The sequence below is a fragment of the Trematomus bernacchii genome, unplaced genomic scaffold, assembly GCF_902827165.1.
Source record: "Trematomus bernacchii unplaced genomic scaffold, fTreBer1.1, whole genome shotgun sequence".
In the NCBI taxonomy this organism is placed as follows: Eukaryota; Metazoa; Chordata; class Actinopteri; order Perciformes; family Nototheniidae; genus Trematomus; species Trematomus bernacchii.
Genome location: NW_022987714.1, coordinates 3,715,800 through 3,735,634, shown reverse-complemented (window position 1 = coordinate 3,735,634; position 19,835 = coordinate 3,715,800). Strand labels below are relative to the sequence as shown.

Sequence of the window (19,835 nt, the reverse complement as noted above, 5' to 3'; positions counted from 1 at the left end):
GATAAATACACAAATAACAATGCAAACTTACAGGTTGTGTACCCGAATCTTCCCCTGCTCCAAACGGTCCAAACAAGCTGTGCATATCCGGCCTCAAACTGGGCAATGTTTTGGAAGCTTTCGTCTGTGAAATGCCGGTTCTTCGAACCTCTGGAGGAACAGTGTTAAAAAGAAATTTCAACCACTGACTTCGTCGTGGTTCTTCCGTTGGTAGGACAAACGGCTCAGATTTCTCCTCACATTTCAGGAAACAGGTCCTTGGCAGTGGCATGACTGGATCGATTGTGAACTGAACCAGAGCTTCCTACAGTAAATGTTAGGCTGGCAGAGGGTGCGGCCAGCGCCGCTGGGTGTGGCCATAGCTCTTCGGGATTGGTCCATTTCGTTCCGGGTGCCGCATGACATCAGGCCGTACCCGGAACTAAATGGAAGACTCAAATGGGCAGTGACGTATCTCCAACGAGGCGTTTTGGGGAGGTATTTTCTGTGTTAGAGTTTTACTCGCTACAGGGTGTACTTTGAGGGTTTTGACTCTGCACACCGTTTACATGCATAAAAACCTTCATAACACACAAGGGGACGGGTAATAACCGGAAAAGCATGACATGGGAGCTTTAAGGTAAAATAATGAGATCCTCGACCTCCGCCCCCCTCTCGCACCTCCACACAGAACCCCCCCACATATCAAATCCCAATTTAACCCCTGGTTGTGTCTCTGTGTCTGATTAAGTCTGACAAAGATTGATTTAGTGTCATGCTTCTAGATTTGGTGAGGGATTACAGCCGTCAATGATCAATTGACAGTTTATCACTCTGTCTTGTCTGGTCAAGATTTACCCTGGAATGTGCGGTCGTGACCCTGGAGGATGCTGCCCTTGGAAATGTGTGTTTTCCAAGGCCCATGGGTAAACAGAGAAATGCTGCCTTCAAATGCTGTTGGAAAAATGTAATTTACGAGTCAACCCCAAATGAGCAGTGAAGAGGTAAGAGATGATCTGTGACACAGAAGTCTATAAAATGGAATGTGCTGGGGCTCACTGTGTCTAAAAAGTAATGTAAATCTAGACTAAGTAATGTGCACAATTGTACACACACACACACACACACACACACACACACACACACACACACACACACACACACACACACACACACACACACACACACACACACACACACACACACACACACACACACACACACACACACACACACGCTATACATGATGCGTTTTAAAAGCTTACGGGATACGTTTGTACTGTTGATCATTGATATTAAAATTAATTGTATTGCATTGTCTTCCAGTTGTCTGTCCAATGTTGAGTACTTGAACTTAACTTCAGCATTTCCATTGTATGCAGCTTTTTCATATTTGGGCTGGCATATTGTACTTTTCACTCATTATTTATATGACAAAAGTCGTTACTTCTACGTATTATCTGCATTAAGGACTTTTACTTGTAATTTAGTATTTCAGTACTGCGGTATTGCTTCTTCTAGGCTTACTTTGGATTTATGTAAAACATTTGATTACTACTAGATATCTATATGTCTTGTTAATTTTATGGTAGATTTATTTAAATGAATAATCAAACATAAGCCACCTAAACAACTTGTCGACTGCAGCTGCCAAACTGTCTTGTTGACAGCAGATCTGTGAGTGTTAGGAAGTCCGAGGCTGCCCTGAATGCATCACAAACCCACAAAAATACTCCTCTTCAGCACCTTCAGCACCGGGAGCAGAGGGCCAGCCTGCAGAGCTCTTCCGGAGGCGGATAATCCCCATCTCTACACGTCTAATGCAATCAGGAAGGAATAACTATAACTCACCTCAAAGGAAACACGTTTTTGGAAGTTAATGCAAGTTAAGACCTACATTTCCAGCATTAGGAAAAGCTTGGACGAGGAAGGAGATGGATATTTGCGTTACGCATTATTGTGTAAATAGCCACATCTGACAGAGATAAGCCAATCCTCCTATAATGTGACAGCTGCTGTCGCATTTCATCTAGTTGGGAGAAACTACAAAAAGAAATTCCTTCTTACATTTTATTTTTATCTCAGCACAATGGTGAATTACAATCTCGGTTTGTCTTTAATTATCGCGGCTATTTGGCGGGTCAGTGGCGTACCACTAAATCCTTCACCGGCGACGCTGCTCAACTCAACATCATCCACCATCAGCGAACATCAAATGACACATAATGTCACAGACACCGCCGTGGTGGGATCCCGGATTTCATCTATAATGACGCATCTTCCCACTCTGAAAAACGTTGTTATTTTCATCTGCGTGCTAACAGCTGTTCTCATCACATGCCTGGTCATCAAAGTGATCAGGTAAGCTGCAAGCAGGCTGATGCAACTATATTACGGTATAAGGCCTTTAATAAGAAGTCTTACAGTGATGCAGTCAAATAAATGTATGGTATAAATGTCGCTCTTTGTGGTGTTCCTTGTAAATGAATCGATTAGGAGCATGTGGTTGTGTCTGGGCCTATTTATAATGTTCCTACAGGGAGTTTAGTGTCGAGGAGCCACTTAGATAGGCATCCCGATGTGCTTTATGTAAGATATTTTCTGTCCTTATTTATCTTTGACCTATGTGAAGAATATGATATTGTTAGTTCTAACATCACAGTCATCTTTACATTCATCACGTGTATTTGTGTTTAGGTTGTCTAATCATATTTCATACTAGGGTTGCAATTAATGATTATTTTTAGATGAATCTGGTCATTCTTTTATCAATTACTCAATGGTTATTTTAGTTATTTGGAAATATTGGGGGAGAGTAAAAACAAAAAAGCCAGAGCCCAATGTGCTGTCTTGAAGTGGCTTTACAAATATATAAAACAGGACAAAACAGTAAATCTGAAAAGGTGTAAATCGAGAATATTTAGCATTTAGATTGATTAATCAATTATCATATTGGTAGCGATACAATTGAAATATATGTCAACTGAATAATTGTATCAGCACTTTCCCATCCGAGCTAAACATTATTATGATTTTGTGAACTAAGCATGTTACCACTTTAAACGTCACAATTTGGAAAAATTATAAATTTGCTTTACAGCTGACGTGGTGTAGTCAGTCAGCCTAAATTATGACATTTTGAAAACTTGTGCTTGACTCATGTTTGCCAATGTTTTCTTCCAACAGATCTGGGAGAAGAATCAGAAAAACAAGAAAATATGACATTATAACGACCCCCGCTGAACGTGTGGAGATGGCCCCTCTAAATGAGGAGAATGATGATGAAGACGACTCAACCCTCTTTGATGTCAAATACAGGTTTGTTCTTTTACAATTCTAAATACTCCTTTGAAGAAACTCCCTGATTGACGATTGCAGGCCTAATCCTATATATTCTTCATAATTGATGTTATGTCTTGTATATATTTATATACTACACTGTGGTTGCATGTATGAACCTTTTGAATCTTGAATCTATATCAGAGAAGTTAGGTTTATGGTTCCCTGTGGATAGAGAGGAGATATTAACCTCTGTATAGCATATTATGCTAGCCCATAATTCACACTCTGGCCCTTTATTTCTACCGAAATGTATCTGTACAGAATATGTCTCTCAAGTCAAAGTGTTTCTTTGTAAGGGTTGGACTATATAAAACCTATTAAAGTTAAAAGATTAGTGTAAAAACTGAACAGTACAGTACTTTTGTACTATTTAATTGCCTGCTTTTGCTCATCTTAGTTTTACTGAATGCCTCTTTTTTTTATCTCAGTTGTACTATTCTAGCCATGACGTGTTTTAAAGTTGATTTCCCTATGTAAAGCTCTCCGCCAATCTCTTTTGATTAATAAAATCTGCTTGGTGGCACCACCTTTTTAGCAAAGTGAGTAAGCATATGCTACTAAAACAAATAGGAGTGTCTCACAGCTTTTTTGGACTATCTATAGCACTTTTATAATGCTCACAAACATTTGAGGTAAAGGATTGTTATTAAAAACCACACTGATAGTATGGGAATTTCAAAAGTATGCATTTAAATGTGTACTTCCTGCTTGCTTCTCTTGAAGAAACACTATTTTGAAAAACTATTGTTTTAGTTCATCTAATGTTGATATAAGGTTTCACCCTTCCGTTCTTTCCATTGTTCCTTAACACACAAACACTTCCTGAAAGGGAGATATGACGTCCTGTTTACCTGACATTCCTGAATTCCTAGTCAGACTGGAAACAGCAGGCTAAATTATTTCCAAGTAATCGTACTTTAAAAACTGATTAAAATATGTAAAGTAACGGAGTTATTTTTTTTTCAGGTGAATGCCGGCATGGACATCAACATTGGATAACTCCTGTTTTGCCTGGAACAACTCAAGTGATTTTCTGTATGTTTGTGCTGTTCAAGTCTTATCAAATCAGCAACTTCATATGCTGCGTGTGCATGGCTTTTATCTGTGTTAAAGGACTGGAGCCGCATGGATATCATAGTTTGCTGCTTCACTGACGCTTCTATCATGTAGCACAAATAACCTGCACAATACTTTTTGATATTAGAGATCAGAGTGCTTCATTTTGTGACTTTTTCTCAACAGTCATTTAATAATCGTCTTTATAAAAACGTGGAAATTACCTGGAAAAAACATTTTAAAGTCATTTCATTTTGACACTTGAGCTACATTGTGTTGGTCGGAGGAGTTTAGGATCCAACGTCTGCTTTGAAAATATAATCCTCCCATATTATAACCATCAGATGATGCATAAAATGTTAACAAATAATGTGCAGAGAATAATTTATTCAAACATTTGCACACTAGGAAGAATCTATTGATATTCTATAATGGATATTTTTAACTAAACTTTCATACCAAATATATTTCTATCTACTAACCACTTAATTGTGCATATACTGTGGACGGCGGTCTGTCCTTATGTATGGAGTAAGCGTATATTTTTTTACCATGTGTTGTCCTGTTTTGCTGCTATCTTAGCTGAAGTTTTGCGTATTTTAAGATGTTGAAATTTGATAAATCTCAAATAATATAGTCAGGGTATTTTGTAAGGTGAAAATGGAAAACAACATTTGCTATGAATGTGATGGAGTAATCTGTTATGTGATTGGGTATATACAGTCAAGTGACGTAATTCAATTTAGCAACCACTGAACAATCCCAACGGGTTTAAAACAACACAGAGATGTAGTAACAGTATTTACATGCACCCAGTGTCTTATTTTCTAAACCAAAACAATGTTATTTCAACTTAAAAGTATCCCCAGAATCTGGTATCTGTTTAAAATAGTAGGCAAGGCCCTAGTAAAGTATAATGGAAAGTCTCCCTCAAGAATGGCATGTAATGGCTCACTGACTCTTGTAATGTCTAACCTGAAAAGCACTCAGTCTTTTCCCCCTTAAGAGTACATTCCCTGTGCCAAATGGACTCTGATAGAAACAGTTTCTTCAACTGGCTTTGAGAAAGAGTGTTGAGGACATTTTTTGACCTTTAACATTGATTTGATTGATAAGTATTACATTACTATGACAAATGAAAACATTGAGGTTGTTACATCTTTAATTCAAATACCAAATACACAATAATCAACCAAGAATCTCATATAAAGGGCAGAAAATAAATAGCCGTCATGTTCACAAACTGGTCTGTGTTTGTGCCCTAAATGTAATTACAGCAACTACGTAGCAGAGTGCACCTAGATTAGGTTTCTGCAGCAAATGTGAGTGTGGGTGTTGTAGGTGACCTTCTGTTTTTAATCCAAACTGTTATTTGATAGTGCAAAATGGCATACGGCTGCAGCTGCTTCTGAATGACCTCCAACCATAGTTAACAAAAAAACTGCAATGCCCGACTCGTACTGCATTTTCTTTCCGGGAGAAAGAACGTTTTGTATTTTGTATTTTGATTTCCTTGTTGACATTTACAGAAGACTGGATACAAGTGATATGGCGTGTGTGTGAATGTATGATTCGGTTTTTGAAAGTGATTCAAACTTTCGATCATGTGATTTATATCATGTCCTTTAGCAGAATGCTGGCTATTTCCTGTGGTTTCCATCAGATTATATGACCACTGTTATTTTCGATATTGTGTCATGTTTCATGTATGTTTTTTATTGTATGTGGAGTAAACTGCAGATCCATTAGTGTGTCTCAGGGGACTATCACCCTTGAACAGTTATCCTCCTCCATCGTGTCACCGTCTATTATTTTATCTTTAGTTGTGCGTGTAATTGTGGAAAAACCCTGCTTGTCTGAAGATGCTATTTCTGTACTTTTATTAGAACTGAATTATCTGCTACAGACAGTTCCTGTTGTAAATTGAATTAACGTCATTGTGGTAGCTATTTGAAGACTGTATCTAATTGCTCTAATCCCACATTTAAACCAAAACAAGTTAAATGTTCAAACTGTTTTGGAAGTTTATTGAATTCAAGTCTCCGTTTGGTTTTTGACACAGATATTATGTGTACCCACAGCTGTATCCTTGGTTTCCATTTCTTTGAAACACTACTGAAATAAAACTGCTTCCTTTGAAGTGTTAAATCGTTTTAAGGGAGAGGCTTGAAGTGTTATTTCTTTCCATTCTGATCTTCTGTGTGTTTTCTGACACAGAAAAGTACATTCACTTTGTCATAACATCATTCAAGTTTTCTCAAGTCATACTGAATAGTTTAAGTATTAAAAAAAACTTAAATTTAGTCAAGTGGTATGCATCAAGACAAAACATGCAAAAGTTAATATTTTGTTGCTGGAATTTGTACATTGAACAAATACTAATATATGGTAAAGCTACATGACTAAAGTTAAGCTACAACTATAAAGAAGAATCCCCTCAAGTAGAACGTTTTCTATCTGTGGCAAAGTCCAGATTCTGGGATAATTAACCTAATTGTGTTAGTCACAGAATGTTTCTATTTTTGTTGATCTCAGACCAGCCTTCACAAACAGGCCTTTCATTGCCTCAGACTGCTCACGTCGCTATTACAACTTTTGTGTATATTCTTAACTTTACTCGCTCCATTGGCCAACATGAAGTCAACAAAGCGCATCCTGTCAAAACAACACTATTACAGACAGATCACATGGCTGGCAGCGCATGACCTGCTGCTTGTGTAGAGCTTGTGGAATCATTTGAATACTTCTGTTAATTTGTATTAAAAGAGGCAATTTGTTGCAGAAAATAATCCTAAAGTGTTTGGCAAAAAGCCCAGTATAAAGACAAAAGGTGGAGCTTTAAATTACAAAAATATAACCCTAACTAGCATTCAACTTATTGACTGACAAATGATTCTGGTATTGTTCTTAAAATAAACAAAGAATTGCGTTTCTTACCTGATCACAACTACTGAACAAGTCTACAATCAAATGAACTTTCTTTGTTTATTTTTGTCAATCGTAGCTGGGTTTCAGTGGTGAGTAACGCTATTAAGAGTAATGTACGTTTGTTTTTTACATCTATCTTATCATGTCAAAAATAAGTTAGATAAACCCTGAACATTTTTCATTCTTCAATTTTAAATCATCCAATTAATTGATTATAGGCACTAAATACTGGCAATCCTAAAATCCACAAATATCTGTATCAATCTATAATGGTTGAGATACTAGCCCTAAACACACAATACATGTATAATTCATACATTATTAAAAAATAATGAAGGCATACAAGTTATCAACTCCTTCTCTCAGTGCACTGGAACTTCTGCTAACAGTTACTCGAAATGTATTTAAAGCACTATATAGGGCTTATTTCCTACAGCATTTGTAAGAATATCACCAATACATTCATTAAATAAGCAAAGCTCTTCTTAGTACCCACACACAGCTACAACCTATTAACATTTCCAGGGCAGAAACAGGGCTGTTGTTTGAGAAGAGTTTACAAAGCGAGTTTACTTCCGGCTGAGTCTGTGTAAACAATCGTATGTGAACAGCTGGCACTCCCTCTTTATCCTCACAGAAGCTGAATACATTTCCTCATGCTTCACTCCTTCATTCGGCTCTCAAGGTAACCCAACTCTATCACACGGCAGTTCTGGTTGACTAGACTCTTGGAGTTTTTTGCTTATGAATGACCTGTTTCACTGTGAACACCACTGACGGTATTTTACAAGCTACAAAAGCGTAAATGTCCTCAGAGTAAAATGTCTTATCACAAGTTGAAGGTTATTTATAAAAAAAAAAGTTTGAACAGTTGACCAACATGTTTCTGTCATCCTTCTCCCTGATTATGAAGTGCTTCCATCTTGTGGCCCAAAAAGTGCCTTACAAGAGCCATTCATTCAGCAGCTCTTCATTATGTTGACATGGTTAATTATTACACACCCTTAATGGGGACCTTTCATATCATAAACTGGGAATATTATTAATATGGAATATATTTACCGACGGCTTTTCATGACCAAATTTGAAAAACAAAAATGTGTTCTCAATTCCTATTTATCACAATAGTAAAAACTTGGGAGGCCTTTTCAAATGTTGTTTCAAGACAACAACATACCTACAGAAAATGGGACTCATTATTTTGAAAGGTTGCCATAGAAATCTCATTAGAGGTAAAACACATCAGTAAAAGAAGTCACTTCTTTAGATAGAAAAAAGTTCATTCCAATTACTGAAAATATCTTAATTCAAGTTTCAAAAAAGTACCGTAACAAGAACACTTTTTCACAAAGTCTGCTTAAAGTGGTTTCCATGGAGATGTGTTGTCAGCTACTTGCTCTGGAGCTCCTTCTGGTCTCCTTTGGTGTCACAGGTTCCAGTGTGGAGCCGCAGCGCCCCCTGTCTGTGCAACGCGCTCAGGGTCCTGAACTCCAGAGGCATGGTGTGAGGGCTGGAGCTGGACGTATACTCGTACTTCAGAGTATCGTAGTAGTGGTATTTCACCGGTTTACCCTGCGGGTCGTGTGAGAAGGGCCAGAAGCCGTACAGATGGATCTCATCACAGAAGCGAGTGGCCATTGTGTACATGAGGAGCCCAGTGGTCGGACGCTTGATGTGGACATGGTTGGTGAGCCAGTACCTGTACACAGAAACATAAAGTATGCGTTTAGCTGCATGCGATAACTCTTAGAAATAAAGCAAAAAGGAAAAATATGTCCAAGGTCTCCAGAGCTTCTTTTTCAGGTAGCACACTAAAGTCAGTATTCACTCTGAAGCAACACTTATCTCCTTCAGTCAGACCCTCCTCCCTCCGGGTATTGATATTAATCCAGATACGCAGTATGCCAGAGCACGCACTGTGGAGCTGAATCCTAAGAAGTCAGGCAAGTAGAAATGTAGAGCACGCCGGATATGTTTCTCTGCTGTAGACATCCGAGCTTCAAGGACTGGCTGCTCACAGATATCAGTAAATAACCTTTTTTTTCCATCTTGTGTTTGCTGCACTGCAAAAATATCCTTAACATCATTTAGTATGATGTTTCAGAAAGTTATTTATTCAGAGAAAATGCTGAAACAGTTGGCTGATTAATTCATAGGCATTTTTTTTATAGAAACTTAATTGGTTCAGCAATTTCACAAGAAAAAAAGACCACTTAGAGGTGATGTGCTTTGCAGTTGAAAATTAAACAATCTGAAGATACGTGTTTGGATTTAAGTATTTACATTTTTGAAGATTGACAACAGCAATTATTTATTGTAGCCCTATTCTTCTTTCCACTGTTAAAAAGAAGGATAATTAAACACATTTCCTAGCTCAAAATCTTGAGTCTAGTGCAGCCATCTGCGCCGGAAACAAAACAACTGTTCAGAAAAACAAACTACTGCAATGATGGAAATTACATTGTGAAAAAAGGGATATAACTGACCACATTTGCAGTGGTTTTACTTCTTAGAATAAAATAACAAATGAAATGTATTTACTTGTTCAGGTGGATATGTTTTGAAACATGTTAAACCAAGTGCACACACTAGTGGCATTATTCTACTTTATGTGACCTAGAGCTCCTTTGACAGCGAGTTACCACATGCTGCCTTCAGGAGCAGCTTCAGGGGGAGGCGGTCAGACGCTCACTTGCCCCAACTTCATTTTCTGTTCAAGTCACTTGGCCATTGCTCCAGCCTCAAGGCTTTTCTCCCCCCTCTGGCTGTGCACTCTGTTAGTGTGGAAGGTCGTGTTGAGATTCAGAGGTTGTACTATTTAAAGACATTCGTGTCCACAGGCCAGGTTTACAGTCTAACCAACACTACAGCATGCGATCAGATTTTTAACAAGCAGAGGAGACATTCCAATTATCTGTCAAATGCTCTGATGTGGCATTTACGTGGAGTTAATACGAACAGATCTATTGTCCTTCACTGCACATGATGGAGATCAAAAGTTACTGAGAAGAGGAGGTAGGCGAGGGGTAGCAATTATTCGATCCCACCATTAAAAGGAAAAAGGCAGTTTCATCTCAAACAAATCTTTCAGGCTAACCATCTTCTCTTGTAAAACACTAATTAAACAGACTGTTAATTACACAAATAATGTCCCAGTTCAACCCCTTACTGAGGGTTAGTTGAAGCATACACAATGGCATAATTTGGTCACTGACCATCAGTGGCTGTTAGGCTTTTAACAAAGCTCCCGAACAGAGTGTGGTTGTGACTACAGAGAAGCAGAAAAGCAACAAAAATGGGAATTTATAACAGCCTGAAGGCAGTAGAGGCTGTATCGGAAAGATATGCAAAAATATTACCCAAAAAAGATCCAGTTCTAAAATAAATCCGCACAAATAATAGCCTGTTATATCACCGTTAAACAGCATTACTCATTATCTCTGCTTTTCAGCAACATTATCTAAACAACACGATTTGGAGCAACATTTTGAACATAATTTAAGCTTACGGCAATTGATCTCTTCATAGAGCAGATTCATAAATGTTAGCAGCAAATCAATCAAAATCAATGCATAAAAGCTGAGAATGAACCAGGGCACAGTGGTCAGACTCTGAGGGAACAAAGCCTCTATTTCAGTAAATGTGCTTATTTGCTGAGAGTTAAATGAGAGAATCGATACCATGATGAACAACAGTTTATCGGTCCGCTCAGCAGTCTTATCTAGCTTCTCGGCTGTTTGCCTGGTAACCTCACCATGACGACAGCACTCCAGGAAGTCACGGCACCCTGCTGTTAATCAACAAGAAATGGTCAAAGCATGTATTTCCCTTGAAAAAGCACAGAGTGTTTGTTCTAGGGAAGGAATATCAGTCAGTCTGTGGGTCGGTCAGTCAACACAATGAAAAATCTCGACAAAAATGTAATTAAATGAATTGTTAGGACATTTTCTATGGACATTAATGGTTCCCGGATGATGAACCCTACAGACTTTTGTGATCCTCTAACTCTTCCTCTAGGTCCACCATGAGGTTAATTTTTTTCTTGATAACATTCAGATTTTCAAGATTGTGACACACACATATAAGAGACGTAACAAAAAAATAAAGAGGCAGCAACATTTTCCCAATTTGGGAACATTTAGGGAACATCTTATCTTATCAACCTTATCGCCTAACTCTCCATAGGAAAGCAAATAATTGAATTTTCCAAAATGTTGAACTATTAGTTTAAAAGAGACATAGACCTAACTTCACGAGAGACTGGCATGTCTGCTTTAACTATGTCATTAGTTTTAAAAATGAAACGCACCAAGACACATTTCACACTTGATCAAGACAGATTATGTAGAACGCCTTCAGGTGCACACCGAGTGGAGACAGACTGAGTATCATCCTGCCCTTGAGATCTGCCTTAATGCTCCGTTTAAGTATAGCCACCCGGACTACAGATTAGTGTTATCCACCCCTTCATTATGCTGCTCACAGGTGTTCTTTAAAGAAGCAGCACTCTTACCCTCTGACGGCGTGGAGAAGGCGCAGCGAGGGGAAGGCGGTGCGCACGTCCACGGTGTGAGACAGGATGAGACGAAGGGCCCACTCCACGCGCTCCTCCCCCCCCTTGGCCATGAAGGCTGGGATCCACAGCACACTGCCGCTGAGGCTCTGGAGACGCTGAAGGAAGCGGTCCCTCCACTCCTCGCTCACCAGGTCCTGGAAGGCCCGCTGCACCACTGAAGGGTTCATGGTCACCAGGTTAGTCCGCCGGCCCACGTCCTGCGAGAACTCGTCCACTGGAGCAAGGTTACACCTTAGGACAAGGAGAACACATGTCACTGGGCTTCAGTGTCAGCTAATGAGAACATTTTCCCTTCGTCTAGTTGCCCATGATCTACTTTATTTTTCTTGAAGTTTTCTAGCAGACACATCTGCAAACATCAAGCCATGTTTCTTAATTATGTATAGGACTATAATAAGGATCCAACTCAGCACTCAACTAGCATACTGCTACTACTACTACTCATTAAAAGTTTTAAGGTATAAGAAAGTTATTTGAAAAGGTAACACTAAAAATTATACCTTTAAATTGTATTAGTTTCAACACACATACTGAGACAGCTTGTGACGTGTAGTGGGATCATTTAATAATAAAAAAAAATAATAATTCAACAGATGTTTGCTCATGGCTGGTATCACTTTGAAATATTTAAGACATGTACAGATGGGCGACATATTAAAGGTCTCCTATTATGCTATTTTTAGGCATATATTATGAGTCTCAGATATATAAAAATATATAAAAACATGTCTATGATGTGTTTTGCTCAAAATACCAAACAGATCACACATTCTAGCCATCCCTCATATCCCTCTATTCCAGCCCTGTTAGAGAAACGCTGATTTGGGGTCCTTAGCTTGAAAAAAAAAAAGTGGAGGGGGGAGCTAATGCCTACTCGGAATTACCCGGCAGATAAAGTTAAATTCTTCCGTGATTAAACGCCATCATGTTCCAAACCACATCAAGGATTATTTCTGAAACAGTATGGAGCTCAAATGCTTTTTCTCTTGCGGGTTTACCACAAGGTGAGTTCATTTTTTTATTTCCTGCTTTTTTCACACATGTATTCTCTCCAGTACAGGTTAGCTCTGAGTGTTAGCGATGCTTGCTAATGTAAACAAAGACCATATTACGTCCAAAACACGACATGTAAGAGTAGAGAAACATTCATGTATATGGTTTGATAAATATGCATATGATGAGAATCATACATGTATATGATCTTCACAGTCACCTGATTGACAAGTGAGCTTAATAAAAAGAAAGGACATGAATGATATGGACCACCAATACTGTGATAGGCCATTCATTTCATGAGCTGATTACAGTGACTTCAAGCTGTCAATCTGCAATGGTTGATTTACTTCAGACATCCATACACAAATCTTAATCTTTCAGCAGCTCACATCTCATTAAGACACTTTTTTTTATGCCATCTGTTTTTGTCTTCAAGCTGCCCATCAGGTATTTCTACCAAGAGTAAAATAGCAGAAATAAAAGTGTGTTTGGCAGAAAAAGCAGCACAGCACTTTGTTTGTTGATGTTAACCTTGGCCTCAAAATAAATAACAGAAAAATAAAGCAGGTAATTACTTATATTCACTGGGAAGCATTTCTATATCTGCAGTGTGGCAGGAAGACAAACCAGGAGCACTTGATTTAATGACTAAACATGTTTTAATTTTCACACTTGTGGAAACTGTTTTGTGAGAACAATGCATCTCCAGAACACTCAGATAATTTTTTTTTTTTTTTTAAAGGTTTGTTTAGTTTAAAAAGAAGTCGAGAACACTACATTCTTTAGTTAAAGTAAAATAAATAAAGATTGCATGGATGTGCTTTTAAAGCTTTCTGTAAATATGCTATAACAGCTCATATCCAGACTTGGTTCAAAGATGCCAAGCAAATGGAAAACATGACAAGTATGAAACATCAGCTGACTCCATTTTGAAAGGTCAGACAAATAGCTCTGTCGAAAATTATTCAATGACATTATCAAAACGCTGAACTAATATAACATATTACCCAAAATACTGTCAACCTACTTTGTGGATACTGGATACCCAGCATAGGCAGAGAGCTATATTTAGATGAGGCCTTATCTTGCTATCTGATACACGAATGCCAGAGCAAATTCCTCAGCTTCTCAAAATGCCACATTTCCTGTTGTCTGCCTTAAGCCAAGCATTACCGCCATGCCCCGGTGTTATTGTCATGCTGCTGTGGTCTAGAAATCAGCATAACATTGCAGCACTTAGGGAAGACAAGATGTGGTGGCAACAGAATCAATTTAAGAATAAAAAAAGGGACATAAAAGGACTTTGAGCCCTATTCAACTATTGATCAGCTCCACAAGGTGCTACCACTGATAGATACTTCCTGCTCCATTTATGTAACATTAAAGTCATTGATTTATTAGAGGAAGTGACTCACAGTCTCTACATCTCCTGCATTATTTTTTGGATTATTACCATCTGTAATCGGAAACCCAACCAGAATACTTGGTTTTTGCATCTTCCATTATAAAATAACCCCTGACTAATTAATTTACCTCCAATGACAAATTAATAATGATAAACAACCCACTTTGTGACTCCAGAGAGTGCACAATGTGTTTTCTGCTGGTTGAAAATGCTCTTCAAAATGTCGGTTTGATGTATAATCACACATTTAATTGCTCTCATCCCGACAGCTCGATTTCCAGCTTTAAATCATAAAAAAGGCTTTGACAGCTTTTTCGAAAGACCAATTAATACATTTCCTGCTGTGTGAGCACAAACTCTGAACCTGAATTAAACCAAGAGCTTCAGGAAGTGATTATCATTCCAATGTGAATTACACTCCAAGTAAAGTGAGATAAACCTATAACAGAAACTAATGTGCTAATCCATTTCAAATACGGCCCACTTTGACTTGCATGTTCTCCGAGTTATTTCAATTGGAGGACTTCCAACCCTGAAATCACTTATGCCGTTTCTGTGAAATAAAAAGTACCTGATAACAAAGTCGTGAGAGTCGATGTCAGGCCCACAGCTGCTGTTCAGCAGGATCCCCGAGTTCCCCACAATGGCGCAGCGCTTGTGATGTTGGTTCTTCATAGGGGATACAGTTGGCAAAAGACGGTAGAGATTTTCTGAGATGTTTGTGGTGCTGTGGCGATCAAACACATAGTGGATGATATCTCCCGGCTTCAGTGTTCCCTTCAGAATAGAGATGTCTCTCTCTGGATCCAGAAATCTTAGAATATTCTTTCTGTGAAAACAGAAAATAAACACTGGTTACGAAAGACTCTTCTTAGTAGAGTGTGAAAATACGTGGAGATAATTGTAGAGAGTGATTAGCCTGCCTGATGAGGTTGGAGAGCGTCTTGTTAAAGGTCCAGTTGTTTGAAGAAAGCTTGGCAGTGTGATTGTAGCTTGGACCGACAGGCTTTACATCTTTGCTCACTCTCGCCACAGCAGTCGGATCGACATGTGCCGTGGCCTTTCTAAATGAGAACAGAGTCATGTTATAGACACACTACTGTAGATCTTAAAAGCGATAAGATAAGAAACTAAAAGTCTTGGTTAATGGTCAATATAGTGTGCGATGTCTTCCCTTTCCCCCCCAATTTAAGGGTGATCTATCGGTATTTAGGGTCAGAATATAGCACCCTTTGTGAAATTCGTGATTTTAGTTTATAGAAACAGTTGTGAAATGTAACTGAGAAGACCTACATTTACTCAAGCACACATGTCGGGTCCTTGTTCTTAAGTAAAAACAGCAGAACTATTTTATGCAAATGTCTACTCAATTATATAAGTGTATTTTTTGCGCCGCAATTATTTTATAGATTTAGCCACTAACTACATTGTTCAGCAAGATTTTGCATACATAATGTAACACTCTTCGAGGACATTTAGTGCATATTGAGTACTTTGAATTAGGGCTGCACGATATATCGTGTCGTGATGATAATCGTGATATGCGCATGCGCGATATTCACATCGCGTGGACGTGCGATTTTTTTTAACATTCTTTTTTTTTTTAGGACTTGCGATATTAAGTAGGCAAATTAACTCAAACACGTCACGTTACAATTATTTTGCTGCTTGCTACAAAAGGAAAACTTGCGCGGCTCTCATGTCAGGGGTACTTGAGTGAGTGACATGCAGGCTCTGCATGCACAGCAAACCACCAATCAAATCTCCAAAGCAAACGGACCCCGTGATTAAAGGTAAAAACACTGAATAAAGTAGTTTCATGTGTTTCTCCAAGGCAGTTTGGCGCTGCTAACCGAGCTAGCTCAGCTTGTTGCTCTGATAACTTAAGATCCAGACGTCTGTGACTAAAATCCTTCATCCGGTTAAATATAGTTAAAAAAATACCAATTGTATAGCATTAAAGTTCAAGAAAGGATGGTTTGCGGGGAAAAAAACGGTATTTTCTTCAATTCCTGTATGTCTTCATATCGCAATATATATCGCAGGGGGGGGAAAAATCGCAATGTCAGTTTTTTCCAATATCGTGCAGCCCTACTTTGAATACATCTTAGCAACAAAACCTTGATATATACGTAGTTATTCAGCACTTTTACTGGTAATGCTTACATAGATCATGCAATGTTCAAATGATCTGATTATTTCCTCCAACAGTAAAAAATAATCAGAATGGACTTTCCTTGACTGTGCTTTAACGAAAGTTAGGATAATTTATATCAAATGGGAGGATTTTACTTAAAATACAGCAGTTTTATTTAGATTTATTTGTATGGCAGATGTTTTTGTTAACATATGGATGCCAACACAGTGATTATAGCAGCTGCCATCTTGCTGAAAAAAGTAACGAATGACTCACTGTCAAAGCTGCAAAGGCATTAAAAAACAAATTGAGATAAATAATTAGATTTCAGACCTATGTGGTTTAGGGATGGCCCGATGCAAGTTCATCTTCTTCAAATGTCCAGGATTTCTAGACAGAACAAGAGAGGATTTAGATTGAATTATAAATCACGTGCTGTAGCTTGGAGCTTGGGTTGATAATGGACTGATGATTCAAACCCTTCCTGTAACCATATCCTGTAACTACAATACACTTACTGTATTCAATAGCAAGCGTACAGTACTTCCGCCTTTTAAGACAGAATGCTGTTAGAAAGCACGCATCAAGGTATTTCTAAGCATCCACTGTAGGCCCATTTGCTGATGTAATGAAGGGAAATGTGACCCTAATGGAGCCCCATTATACTGAATGGAGGTTTTCTTTTCATGGGGAAGTGAGCAATCTTTTTACAGGATTGTTGAATACACCAGGAAAAAAGAATGTACAGTCAACATTCTGTATGTGCATTCAGATCAGACTGTTTTACAACCATGACCTTGGTCACGTGTCCATGAAATCCTGACAAGCTGGCTGTTTTTCTTGAAGGAGAAAGAAGCTGAAACTGCTCTGACAGACGGCTGGGCTTGTTTGACAATCCTGGTGGCTTTAAATATATTGATATAATTGAGTTAAGCTGCATTTATGCAGAAGTTGAATTGGTTCTGGTTCTTCTCCCACGGCGAATCTCAAACCAATATGACCTCATTACAACATGAGCCACAGCCGGGTAATTGCATTCAAAACAAAATGCTCTTGCTGCAAGGGAGATTTGAGAATTAAAAAGCTTCACAGAGACATGAAAGAAGTCGATTTTGCCATTCAGGTAGCACACACAGCATCTTAAAGCGGTGATGATAATGATGAGGAGGATGTTGCACTGTGGAGGTTTGGTTGTTGTTTGACAGAAGTATTTGGAGTGCTAAATTGAGCACCCATGTTCTTGTGGGTCAAATGCAAGTGGGGCATCTGTGTGACTGGAAATACATCTGCTGCACTGCTCAACATTTCAAAGTCTGAAATTGAAACGAAAAAGAGCAAAGCCTCTTTTGTTACCGTTGCCCCCTCCTCTCTTTATGCTCTATCCCCACTCTCTTTTTCCTCTCTCCCCTTCCTCTGTTACACACTACACACTCTACTCTCTAGTGTAAATGTATCCTATCCCGCATGCAGTCTGCTACAAGACAAATAGCCAAATCCTTGGAGACCCTGCCTGGGCAGACTGCTGTCCCCGGGAACAGCTGCTACTGCTGCACCCAAGTGTTACAAATGTAGAAACCACATAGTCCACATTCAACTCCAAACTTAAATTCCATAAAGGTAAGCTCATTCATTTTACTCATGTACACCACTATCACTTTCCAGTTCCTGTGAGGAAGACAACCTGCTGGACAAGAAAACAATGGCCACACACATTTACACACTCATACAAACACAATGCATAGGTAAATTACGGTGTGCTACTTACGCAGTTTCTTCCTCCACTTCTGCAATATCGTCTATTATGAGAACCACAACGAGCAGCGTTACAAAGCCGAACAACAGCGTGCGGAATACGAGCGGCATGGCTCGGCTGAGGGGGGCAGCCGGGGGTCCCTTCTTCCAGAGAACACTGTGTTACATTCACCTTCTTCTGTTTCACATTTACACATCGAAAATCCGCTTAGCCATCTCTCCCATTGTTCTTATCGCCGGAGCCGGACCCTCCCAGGCGAGCTGCAGTGCTCTCCCCTCTCCAGATGCAGATTTCCTGTTCCCGATGCCGCCTCCACTGTTCCCCGGCTATTCCCCAGTCAAACTTTGAAAGCGTGCACCTACACAGCCTGCCATGGGAGCTGCGAGATGGAGACCACATGCAGTCTTAAAGGCGCAGCGGCCAACTACTCCATCTTTACGCCAGCTGCTTTCCTCTCACTCTCCAGGTGTTGTGACCGCAGTGTAGAGGCAGGCAGGTGCACAAGGCAGGTTTGCACCACTCATATCCAAACAGAGACTGTGGTTATATTATATCTGATATGGAAATTGAGGTTTGATTGCAAGCATTTTTTAAATAGAGGTCAAAGATTCAATGAAGCTCACAGTGAGAGTCCCAGTAGATCAGACACTTTCTGAATTAAATGGGGCTATCTTTTTATAGATCAGGTCACAGGGTTGGAGGGTAGGCTACTTAATGTGCATTTGTACATTGTTAAGGAACTTTGCTTGGGTATTTAGATATTTGGATATTTAAACTTCTATCCATATAAATATCAGAGAGAATTTTGTATATTATTTACACCACTACATTCATCTGACAATATTCGACTTGAAAACATATAAGCTTATGCATTATTCAAGATTTAACCATTAAGTCCCAATGTTTTTTTGCCTTTAAAAACTTGTCTCCAGTTGTTAGGTCCCCCAAATACTAATTTCCCATCCATACTTCTCAGATGGTTTCATTTGAAAGAACTGTTCAAGACTCAAAATGGTCCAATTAGTTAATCATTACAAAAGAGCAACAAGTAGAGAAAAGCCAATAGCAATTTGTGTTGCAGACATTTTTGTTCTGTTGTTTTTCATCCAACCTCTCCAACCACCCATCAATCGTCCCACGACCCCCTTACATTTATTTTGTGACCCTTTAGAGGGGGTCTGACTCCTCCATTGGGAACCACTGGACTGAGTATAATGTGTTTAAAACTAGCTCTGCCTCGACCAGCTACAACAACAGGTTCCTTTTGCTGTTGGCACTTTTTTTGGTGCAGGAGTATTTTTTAAATATTGGTTATCATTTGTTTTACTTAAATAAGGTATCCAAATCTTTCTTCCATTAGTGGAGCAGGTTTTTGAAGCAAAGGTTAAACTACTTTCTACACAGTAGTACTACTACAGTTGAAAAGTCATAAATATTGGACAGTGCCTTCTTTAAAAAAAATGTTTTTAAGGTTTCATTTCTCAGTTCTTGTTCATCACTCATAATATTTCAGTTATTTTCTGGCAGAACTGCTGATCTTGGAAAAGAAAATGCATCAGACCATCTTTGTATTACTACCACCGGCTCTGCTGTGTCTACCATTTCTTTGATTAAATATGTTCTACTAAGGCTAACGTTTTTCCTGAAAAAGCTGGCTGGGTAT

At 38.9% G+C, this 19,835-nt stretch overlaps 2 protein-coding genes across 2 annotated transcripts; one reads left to right on the top strand and one right to left on the bottom strand.

The window, feature by feature from the left end:
* Nucleotides 1-1,716: 1,716 nt before the first annotated feature.
* fam174b (family with sequence similarity 174 member B) lies at nucleotides 1,717-6,530 on the top strand. The gene is made up of 3 exons (XM_034142109.1): nucleotides 1,717-2,340; nucleotides 3,166-3,297; nucleotides 4,288-6,530. The coding sequence occupies exons 1-3, from the start codon at nucleotides 2,069-2,071 to the stop codon at nucleotides 4,289-4,291; spliced, it is 408 nt and encodes a 135-aa protein (XP_033998000.1). The 5' UTR covers nucleotides 1,717-2,068; the 3' UTR covers nucleotides 4,292-6,530.
* st8sia2 (ST8 alpha-N-acetyl-neuraminide alpha-2,8-sialyltransferase 2) lies at nucleotides 5,522-18,596 on the bottom strand. Its single transcript, XM_034142108.1, has 6 exons — nucleotides 18,185-18,596; nucleotides 16,753-16,809; nucleotides 15,206-15,346; nucleotides 14,854-15,111; nucleotides 11,819-12,112; nucleotides 5,522-9,004 (listed from the first exon to the last, which is right to left on the bottom strand). Exons 1-6 carry the CDS (start codon nucleotides 18,280-18,282, stop codon nucleotides 8,695-8,697), a joined length of 1,158 nt encoding a protein of 385 aa, XP_033997999.1. The 5' UTR covers nucleotides 18,283-18,596; the 3' UTR covers nucleotides 5,522-8,694.
* Between the last annotated feature and the right edge of the window lie 1,239 nt (nucleotides 18,597-19,835).

What these genes read in the sequence shown, in the direction of transcription:
- fam174b (XM_034142109.1), top strand. Translation starts at nt 2,069, where the DNA reads ATGGTGAATTACAATCTCGGTTTGTCTTTAATTATCGCGGCTATTTGG. An exon ending in CTGGTCATCAAAGTGATCAG is followed by an intron (nt 2,341 to 3,165) that starts GTAAGCTGCAAG and finishes TTCTTCCAACAG; the next exon opens with ATCTGGGAGAAGAATCAGAA.
- st8sia2 (XM_034142108.1), bottom strand. Translation starts at nt 18,282, where the DNA reads ATGCCGCTCGTATTCCGCACGCTGTTGTTCGGCTTTGTAACGCTGCTC. An exon ending in GAAGTGGAGGAAGAAACTGC is followed by an intron (nt 16,810 to 18,184) that starts GTAAGTAGCACA and finishes TGTTCTGTCTAG; the next exon opens with AAATCCTGGACATTTGAAGA. An exon ending in TCTCACGACTTTGTTATCAG is followed by an intron (nt 12,113 to 14,853) that starts GTACTTTTTATT and finishes CCTTGTCCTAAG; the next exon opens with GTGTAACCTTGCTCCAGTGG.